This window comes from Chelmon rostratus, chromosome 5 (genome assembly GCF_017976325.1).
Source record: "Chelmon rostratus isolate fCheRos1 chromosome 5, fCheRos1.pri, whole genome shotgun sequence".
NCBI classification, from domain to species: Eukaryota; Metazoa; Chordata; class Actinopteri; order Chaetodontiformes; family Chaetodontidae; genus Chelmon; species Chelmon rostratus.
Window position 1 is genome coordinate 27,050,032 of NC_055662.1, and position 10,540 is coordinate 27,060,571.

Here is a 10,540-nt window from a genome sequence, read left to right on the forward strand (position 1 = left end):
GCTTTTACTGTGCTGTGGACACCATTTGTGTAGGAATGTAGGAGCTGATGTCTGTTGTTGCAGGTGAGAGGAGGTGAGACTGATGGCTGTCTGTCGTCTGAGGGGCAGGATACAGCTCTAAGCTCTCTGAGGAAGCTGTTGACAGAAAAGGAAAGTTGTCCATCAGGGCTGGATCAGGTTTAGTGTGTAGAACCACTTCCTTTGGCCCGTCACTAAAATCAGACAGTTTCAATGAAATAAACCAGAGGATTTAACTTTTATTGATCATCACCTGCAAAAAGTGTTGCAAGAATAATGGGACATAGACACTTTGTAACATCAATCAGACAATTATTGGAATAGATAAACAACCAACTAAATTCTGCACACATTCATCTGTTGAACTACTGAAATGTAGCTCTAATGAGGAACAAGGCACCAAAAATATTCCACAATGAATCTTCTTAAGGAGGAATCACTGAGAGTCTTTTATTTAACTGTGTAAAAAAAGATAATTGTGTTGTTTTTTTTAGTTTTAAGAATTTTTTTGTCGCCAGTTTTACTCGACGCTCCAGGGAACTGAAAGCATACCAGCGACCATACATACATGGTTCTGGTCTCTTTTGAAAGGCAGCACTCTGATCTTTTATCCCCAGCAGTCAGAATCACTGAATGCTGCTGACATTGAGTAACACATGTTTGAGCACACTGAAGTACAAGTTGTTGTTTTCTTCCGCCTAAATTTTTCTTCGGAAATAGATGCTTGCAGATGACCATATCTGGGCCTCATAAGCTGGAAAACAATGGGGGCACAGCATGAAGCCTTACTGTTGTTCAGGTTCAATAAAAACGATAATGTTTTTTCTCGTGGTGTAGCTAGGTGTTCTCAAAAACAAACAATTTACTATATATTAAATATCTATTATATTCATGAAATCTAAATTTTGGACGTATACAATATATCCATATTAAGTATCTATATTTTGGCTATGTATCTTCATATTAAGGCCATTTACTTTAAATTTTATGTAACGTCTCTGTTAGCACTGAAATCTTGCTTTGAGGTGATTGAGCTGTAAATAACCCACTGAAGCAGCATATCGCGTGTTCAGAATTTAATTGGCTATTTGAAATGTTAGTCATTTGCAAACTCGGTTACAGTTTGCTCGATCCTCACATGGAAGAAGAGAAGAGGTCTTCACTTAAACTTAAACTGTTATTGGTTGCTGTGATTCCTGAGGGCTTAATATGGCAAATTTGGATTGGTCATCTGAAACCTGAGACTCGTCAGAGTAAATGGAGACAAGATGGCGCTGATCACTGTATGTTTCCGGAAGTTGTAACTGGTGAAAACACAGAAGACGAACTCAGCGCCTGATAGTTTGAAAGGAGAAAATATCTTCCTGTCCATTATTATCATGTTTTGGACTAAATATTTTTACTGCAGTGAATCTTCTGGACCTTTGTGGATGTTTCCAGGCAGTTTTTTGACGGACATATCAATCTGTGTGAGTTGCCTCAATGTTGCGTCAATTTTAAAAACAGCTATTTGTTTGCTGTTGCCGTTTATTGTGCCTCATGTTGTGATTGGATCTTGAAATAGTTTGCTTCAATCGATTCCAGAGAATCCAAACTTTCTAATGGTGGTATAATATCAGTATAAACAAAAACATAGCATTTGTGTCAATAGATGGGAAAACAATAAACAACAGTAAATGCTCAGGAGGACCGTGGGCGGGTCGGTGGAATGGTAAGTTAGGTTAGTTAGTTAGGTTAGTTAGCTAAAGTTAGTTACACAGACTTTCCAAATGAGAACACAATCATGATTTTGTGTGCGTGTGGCACATGACTGTTAGCCTAGTGAGTGGTTGCTTGTGTTGTTGCTATTCTCATTATTACTGTCACCAGTGACGTTGCGACAGAGCTCCTATTCTGCAAGATAAACACATGTCGCCACTCTTTATATACATTTAGTTGGCAGCCACTCTTACTGAAAACATCTGCATGTTCTGAAATGGTTAAAATTCAGTTATAGGTCGGAGGTCTTTTCGAAATTTGTAACTTCATCCCAAAATAGCTGTCGAGGAGTCGACGTGTATTTGCAGCTGTGTACCTGGTACAGGTGTGTGTGGCTGCAGGTGTAGAGAGTCTTCTTGTAAAGGTGAGTCCGTCTGTTCCTCTGGATCTGCTGTCAGAATCTAACCAAAACAGAAACAAGGAGGCTTTTTACCACAGTAGTGTTGTTCACGCGTTAACAGGCCGACTGACCATCACACCCAATTACCTGTCTGACAGCAGCAAGGCTGGTCAGCGTCCCCAGGCTGCTGCTGTCTGCGATGACCATGGCCTGAGACAGCAGGCTGGACGAATGGTACTGTGGTGAATCCGACTTGTTGTACACTGTAACGAGGAGCAGATGAATGAATCCCTGCTCAACAGGACGTGTTAACTGTCATGGTGTTGCGGTAGTCTTACTGTGACATGGCAGCTGTGCCATGGTTGCCATGAAGGGACTAGCACTCATGTGACCCTGGAGCTGCTGTGATATTGGCTGCTGAGGAGAGGCGTGAAGCTGCTGCTGGAAGGAGATTGGCTGGAGGGTGGTGAATCCGGCCCCCACATTGTTGATAACGGGCACAGTCTGAGGCTGCGTGGAGGCTAAACCTGTGAATCAAACACATTGTTTTCTGAGTTTTTCATTTTATTCCCTCATGAGAAAGAAAGGAAAGCAGAGAGTCGGCGTTACCAATGAGAAGCGAGGACTCCCCCAGACTCATGACGCTGGGCAGCGAGGCCATGATGAGGCTCTGTGAGGAAGCAGGGGAAGCCGACAGGCTGTGCAGCGAGGTCAGAGTGCTTACTGGGGGCAGTGGGCCACCGCTGGATACCTGAGACCAGAGGACAACAGGGTCATGATGGCAGCAGTGCATGCAGGTAATTAGCATAGACCAGGGGGGACTGTGACACAGCCTCTCACCTGCTTGGGGTTTTGTGTCTCGAGGAGTGTGTGGCTGGGCTCCAGTTGGACAGGACTGACCACAAGACGTCCCACTCTGTCCCCTCCGCTTCCTCTGACTGAGCTCACAGTGTCACACAGGATCTGCTGGCTGTATTTCACAGCTGGAAAACAACAAGAAGTCAGGTCCCACAACACTGACAGGCTTCATGTGTGACACGCACATCAGACGGGTTTACTGAATGGTTACTGGTGGCAGCATGACGCTTAAAAAGACGAGAACATCTAAGGTGAGTCTACAGGCTCACAGCACTCAGGCCCTCCGTTAGTGTTTGGTTACCGTGCTCAGGACTTGGTGGGAGGTTGGGCTGAGAAGAGGAGGCAGATTGGTTGGTAAAAGGTGTGTCCAGAGCCAGTTTGTGACGAAAGGCCTCCTCTTTGCGGCGGTTGGCGAACCAGTTGTACACCCGGACCTCAGTAACCAGGTTGGAGCCCAGGCCAGCCAGCTGGGAGGGAGACACCCCCCTCTGGAGACACTCCGCCCTGATGGAGGAGGAGCGTACTGAGACATGGCTTTACTTTATGAAGGTGGTGCCACCTTAGTCATTATTTAACCAAACCATATAGAGGTGCTCTCCATACCTCTACCAGTCTGACCAATCACCTGCAGGCAGACTCAGGTGCTTTTTGTAGTATCTTGTTATCAGATGGAGAAGTTGGCCAGAAGTACACTGCATCACTCCAGTTAGCATTTAAGCTAAATGCTAATATGCTTTAGCAGATGACATTTTCCAGGTTAACCATCTTACTTTAGCTTGTTAGCATGCTAACATTTACTGATTAGCATCTTTTAAAACTCTTCTTTAAACTGCTTTTCATAGGAAAGTCTTTTCATCTGGACTTTATCTTCTCTCTTTTTGCCATGTTACAGTTTTTAAATTGATTTTATTCCCTCATGTTTTCAGTTGTTTGTTGTTTGAGCCCTTTGTAGCCCTGTTAAGAAAAGTGCTGTACAAATAAAGTTTCTTATTGTTAAGCCCAAAGTCCAGCTGGGGCTGATGGGAGTGTCTGGAGTTCTGCGGGTATTTGGTCACAAACCAAAGAACTGGACACAACGTGGACCAGATCATGATGAAAAGACAGAGGATGCTGTGTGTGTATAGTAACAATGTTTATGTATAGAAACATTTCAGTCCTGGCACAGTAGACCTGGTCCTGGCACAGTAAACCTGGTCCTGGCACAGTAGACCTGGTCCTGGTAGCACCCCTACATCTCACCTGTTACACTCCTCCACTAACCCCTCTCTCTCCTCCTTGCTGGGGTTCTTCTGTCGTTCGTAGGCGTGGAAAAGGATCTGCAGGGACGCTGGACCCCATTTGAACCTGTTCCTGCGTCCCTTCCTGGTGTCCTCTCCTGGCTCCTCGCCAGATGACAGGCCGTGTTTGGCGTTGGTGAATTCTGGAAGGGAGCGGTAATGATTTTATTTTTCACCCCCCTCTTTCAGTGTCACGTTGTTCGGCACGTGGTATCTGATGCATGTTTGAAAGTAGAAATGAGGGTCTTGGCAGCTCCGCGGCTGCTTGTGTACTCACGCTGGCTGATCTCGCATTGCTTCTTGACGTACCAGGTGTACAGAGCGGCTCTCTTCTGGTTCTTCATGGGCGTGCCCTTGTTGAGGTGCTGGGACAGGTGGGACTGGTTGAGGCCTGTGGACTCCACCACCTCTCTCTGAGGGAGGTTGTGCTGCTGCATGTAACTTTTTACCATTTTTGCAACATGCCATGGGTCCCCCCTGTTAGACAAAAACAGCTTCTACATGTGTACTTGCCCACTTTATATTCCTGTGTGTTTTATTTGAAGTTTCCTTCATACTTCCATCAGTTAAACTCTTTGTAGAAAAGTGCCTGAGAGGCTCAGTTTGTCACAACATGAGACATAACCTCAGAGGGAAGTAGACAGAGGCTTATTGACAGAGAGAGATAAGAGAAAGCACACAGGGCCAAAGTCCAGCCTTTTCAGACCACTGGAGGGGAAAACGTGTAAAAGGTTTATGAAGCCTAATTTAACACTTTCTAACTGTCGCTTCAGGAGCAGAGAAATTACACACAATTTCAAACATCCCTGAATTTACCACACTCAAAGTTTTTACACTTTGTTTTAGACAGTAAAATGTCATAAAATCTACTTTTAAACAGTTTCTTAACAAGCATTTTAATACTTGTTAAAAAGGTTAATCTCAGGTAAGAGTCTGATCAGCTCAGTGTTTCCCAAATATCAGCAAACGGGCCGAAAAACTGCAGCTGGAAATATCACTCATGCTTTATGTAAACACAGCCTCACATGACTCCATTAATCTTCACCTATGCCTGCAGCTTATTTATTAAGAAATGTCCAGGGAATAATGATGGGGGTGGGTAATTAGTAACTAGCAAAGGAGGAACCCTCTTTAAATTCGCCTCAGAAGCCAGATTGCAGAGAGAGAGACTGAGAAGCAGGAGAAGGAGGGTTTTTTTTAAAGAGAAGGACCAGGCGTTAGGAGAATAGTGTTATGAGGTGGTTAAAACAGAGGAGGGGGATCAGAAACAGCACGAAGAGCTCGAGCAGCGTCTCGTTTCAGCTGATCAGGGCCTGTTTTTTGTGAGAGGTGGAGGTTTTGCTGTTGCTGCGGAGCTTCCAGAGAGGAGCTACTTACTGCAGGAGCTGGTCCACTTCAGCCCTCAGTTTGGCCACCTCCTCTGGGGAAAGCTTCTCCAGCTCTCGGAATATAGGCGGCGGGAAGTCCATCTCTCCCTCCTCTGAGCTCTCTCCGTCCCCCCTCTCTCCCTTCTCGACGCCGGCACTCGCCCTGTCTCGCTCCAGCTCCCCAAAGGCTTGAACCAGGACGTCCCGGGACAGTCCAGATCCCAGCAGGGCCCAGATCAGCTGCTCCTGAAGTGCGGTCAGACGGCCGGGCCTCGCCCTGGCCGCCCCGGCCCTCTCCTCTACCCTCTCCTCCATTGCTCTGATGGCTTACCTCGCTGCTCTCATGTGCTCTGCCTCTATCAGACGACGGCCGGGCAGGCAGCACTGGGCCTCATGATATCTGCCGTCCCTCTGCAGCTTCACAGAACGGGTACTTTCATTTTTCCTGTGTAGAATTTCCTCCCGATGCGTCCTGAGCTGCCTGGTTTTAGCTCTCCACCTGCTGTTTTGCTTTCAAAGGTCAATTTTCTTTTTTTTTAACCTTCCTCCTCTTCACCCCCTCCTCCTTACATGCTCCCTGTGAACTTTGTCCCCACTCCCTCAGTCCCCAACAGTGACCAAAGTGCAATTTAAAAACAATAAATAAAAGTGGGGGGATGTCACGGTTGCACGCAGGGGTGCAAAGGCAACAGAAAGCAGATAAAGACGACAAGTAAAGTAAATGTAACAGAAACGCTGTGTGGTGCATTTACAGGTTGAAATACTTCTGATCTGACAGTGAAAAAAGGCTTCTGGGCCACACAAAGACGCTCTTCTCTCCCTTTTGTTTGAATGATGAATATTCCAGATTTTGGTGTTGAAGCATGTCAGTAAAAATGTCAAAAATAAAGACACAGACCAACATTAGTGGGACTGATCAGAAACGTGCTTGATGTGTCCTGCGCGCCACTAGAGGGCGCTGTTGTGCCACACTTGACCTAATGCTACAGCACACACTGTTTGTGTTGTGTTCAGGCTCTCAGTTAGAGAACAACAGACGAGAATTGCACAATATTGAGACTGTTGTTCTCTTGTTTAATTTAGATTATTGTGACTCAGTCGTTCATGTCAAAGCAGGATTTTACTGTTGGAGCTGGTTGAGCTTCATTTGACTCTATTTTGTATCAGACTGCAACTAATAATTATTTTCATTCTGGATCAATCTGCTGATTATTTCCTCCATTAATCGACCGATCGTTCGGTTTGGAAACATTGTGAAAATAGTGAGAAATGTGGTGACGATGAGGCCAAAGTGACCCTTCACAGTGTTTGTTTAGTCCGACCAACAGTCCAAAGCTCCACATTATTACAAACACATTCAGATCATGCAGAGGAAAAGCAGCAAATCAAACATCTGAGAAGCTGAATCACAACACATGATCATTCATTTTCTGTCTATCAGCTATCTGATTAATGGACTAATCTGTATCAGTTTCTGTATAAAATGTTGTGTAGTTTAAATTCTAACAAAACATGTTTTATAAACTCGTCATATGTTTGTGTGTCAAAATCTTAATCTGTAAATTGATGAGTAATTAAATCTGTCAGATAAATGTAGTGGAGTAATATTCCCTCTGAGATGTGGTATGGCGTGGCAGTGCAAGTACATCAAATTTGTACTTAAAAGTGCTCAGATCCTTTACACAGGCTGCTACAGCTCCGCTGTCGAAGGGACTGATACAGGAAATCTTTCCTGCCACATGCCATTACACTGTACAATAACAGCTAAAGAAAATACTTCTTATCACTACTGTTTGCTATTTTTGCTATTTTATTATAATCTATATAATTTTTACTGCTTGCTACTTTGATTTTTTTATTATGTATAATTTGTTCTTTATAGTCTTATTTCACAAATTTTCACTTATTTCACTGTGTGTAATGCTGCTGCTGCACTGCAATTTCCCAGCATGGGATAAATAAAGTCTATCTATCTATCTATCTATCTATCTATCTATCTATCTATCTATCTATCTATCTATCTATCTATCTATCTATCTATCTATCTATCTATCTATCTATCTATCTATCTATCCATCCATCCATCCATCCATCCATCCATCCATCCATCCATCTATAAGTACTAATACCACAATGTGACAGTGACTACTGGATGTCCTGCATTTGTCCGACATCTAGTGGTGAGGTTGCAGATTGCAAACACACTCAGTATCCCTCGTCTCACCTCCTGCGGCTGTGAACAAGTCTCTGGAGTCGGTGTCTGGTTTGTCCTTCTGGGCCACTGTACAAACATGGAGGTGCAACATGGTGGTGAAGAGGAGCTTCTCCATCTGTAGATACAAAAATTCATTCTAAGCTTACAGAAACACTTCTTTTGAGGTGATTTTACACCAATAAAACATAACATGAATATTATATTACATTTCTGCCAATAGATCCCATAAATACTACAGTATTATCAGCAAAACCAACGAAAGTATCAAAGTACTCGTTTCACAGAAACTCTCCTGTGACTGACACATTAACATATCAGCTTAACACTTATAATGTGAAAATCACATTTCATGCTTGTATACGGCCAAAGTGGAACAACTTCTACAAACTACAAACATCTGAGGAATATTTCCAGGATCACACACACACCTGTAGCACCTTGTTTACCTGCCTCAGTGATCCGGATGCAGCTCAGCTCCAGACTGTGCAGAACTCTGCAGACTGACAGGAACCAAACGCTCTTCTGTTCTCACATCCTCTCAGGTTTAGCCTCTTTGCACCACTTCATTTGAAAATCTCTCTCATGAGTTTCAAAGCTTGATGTTGCACCAGTGAACTCTGAACCCGACTGTCCAGACAGGCCTCTGAGATCTGCTGTCCTGCTGGCTGTGCCAGAGTCCTCTGACGCTGTCTCTGCTTTACATCCGGTCTTAAGACTCGTGTTTCCGCCACAGATCCAGCTTTTTGTAGAATACAGGTTCAACCACCTGATGTGAAATTTACAGTTTCACCTGTTCACCTTTTGAATGATTCATCTTTACATTTCTGTTCACTGTCTTTGTCTTTTATATTTGTGATTGTTGTTTAGTGCAGTTTATGAAAAGCACTTTGTGCTCCCAGCTCGATTTATTATTATTGTTATTATTATTATTATTATTATTAGCAGTAGTAGTAGTAGTAATAGTAATAGTAATAGCAGTATTAGCAGTATATTACTTGTTGAGCTGCTGACACTCACAAACACTTAAAATGTGACGAGGAGACACAACTAGACACACTTCTTCATTATGAAGGGACACAAGTCCAAGTAGCATAAAGTACAAATACTCGAATTACTCTAAGTGCCTTAAATTTTTTCTGAAGTACAAAATTAATTTGAGTAAATGTACTTAGTTACTCTACAGTCCATGTTTGTATATTTGACTTGATTTTAAATGTATTTCCAGGTGAAACACCGTAATCTGAGGTTTGGATCGGTGCTGCATGAATCTGCTCACCTGTTGATATCTGAACTTTATTTATCCGACTCTTCTTCATCGGCTCCACTGAAACGTTTTACCTTCCTGACATCAGCCGGTTTAATGTCTCACAGTTAAAATATAATGCACAGTTTGTGCCGTTGATGTCACTGCTTTTAAAGACTCACTGACTTTATTCTTTCAGTGAAATCAGCTGAGAGCATGTTTGAACCTCCACAGGTGGAGTTAACCTCAGATTTCTTTTTACATTTCTAAATCAGGACTTCTTTGTCTTTGATCCGGCCTCTCGGTGTTGTCTGGAATGATCAGTTGGAAGCGGACTGGAAAGGAAAGAGGACAAACTGAATGGGAGAAAACCTCTGAGAGTTAATGTGGTCCTTTATCTTTTCTCTCTCTTTCAGTGTAAAACGCTCACTTTCTCTGCCTGGATCACCTTATACCACTCTCAGGTTCAGCCTATCAGCACCTTTTTGTGTGGAGCTCTTGTTACCCCACCCCACCCTTGGGAAGATGGCATTATACTGTATTTGGAAGGGTAACAGAGCTCCCTCTATCTCCCTGAGACATGCCGCTGACCTGTAATTAAGTCCCATTGTACTATTCAGAGAAAACTCCGCACCGAAGTGGACAGAGGGCGATGTGTGTGGATTTCCAGCAGCTCAGATACCGCTGTGACTAATGCTCCACCACACAAGCTGGGTTTATCAAAATGGACCACATGCAGCACACAGTGGAGCTGCATTCTCCCTCTCCAGAGAGCTCAAAGCTATGTTGATTGGTAATGAGATACAACTGTCCGTCCCTCATTAGTGAGCCATTGCTGGCTGCCTCTGTCTGTGTTCTCACCGCTCTCTCTCTGTCTCTGCCTCGGCCCAGAGCCCCCCAGCCCGCCAGGCCCCTCCACCCCGTCCCCGTCCCTGCCATTCAACCCCATTGATCATGCATGCAGAAATTTAACACACCCCTTAATTCCTGTCCAAATAGCCCCTGTCCCACTTCCAGAGCTTCATCTGCTCATCTACAGAGGACAGAGCGGGCCTGTCTGTCTGCAGGCCGGACTCACACTGCAGCGCTCGGCGAGGACGAAGTGTGTTAGAGGGGACAATCGCAAATCTCATCCTGTCCACAAACATCGCACGCCGTGCACAGCTGCGCTGATTGATTCAGATATCTGTGCTTACGAGACACAATCAGCACGTTCACTGGGAAAAACGGCCCAAAAACTTTGCACCAAACTGAGCTTCATCCATTTTCCACCCGCCGTTAGTCAGAGCTGTCGCTGTCTCTGAGGCGCTCAGGCCATTGATTGGCCTTAACGCTGGTTACCAGGTCACATGTTGAGTCAGTGTTGAGAAGATTAGCTGGAGCTGGCTTTGGTACTAATTAAATACTTAAACCCCAGCAATGAATGAGCACACAGCACACAAACCTCCTGTTATACCACATTGT

General features: G+C 44.2%; 1 protein-coding gene across 1 annotated transcript; it reads right to left on the reverse strand.

The window, feature by feature from the left end:
• Positions 1 to 4: 4 nt before the first annotated feature.
• Positions 5 to 5,933, reverse strand: hnf1a (HNF1 homeobox a). The gene is made up of 10 exons (XM_041937657.1): positions 5,629 to 5,933; positions 4,529 to 4,728; positions 4,214 to 4,394; positions 3,276 to 3,478; positions 2,957 to 3,099; positions 2,726 to 2,867; positions 2,455 to 2,643; positions 2,264 to 2,379; positions 2,093 to 2,177; positions 5 to 135 (listed from the first exon to the last, which is right to left on the reverse strand). The coding sequence occupies exons 1-10, from the start codon at positions 5,931 to 5,933 to the stop codon at positions 5 to 7; spliced, it is 1,695 nt and encodes a 564-aa protein (XP_041793591.1).
• Between the last annotated feature and the right edge of the window lie 4,607 nt (positions 5,934 to 10,540).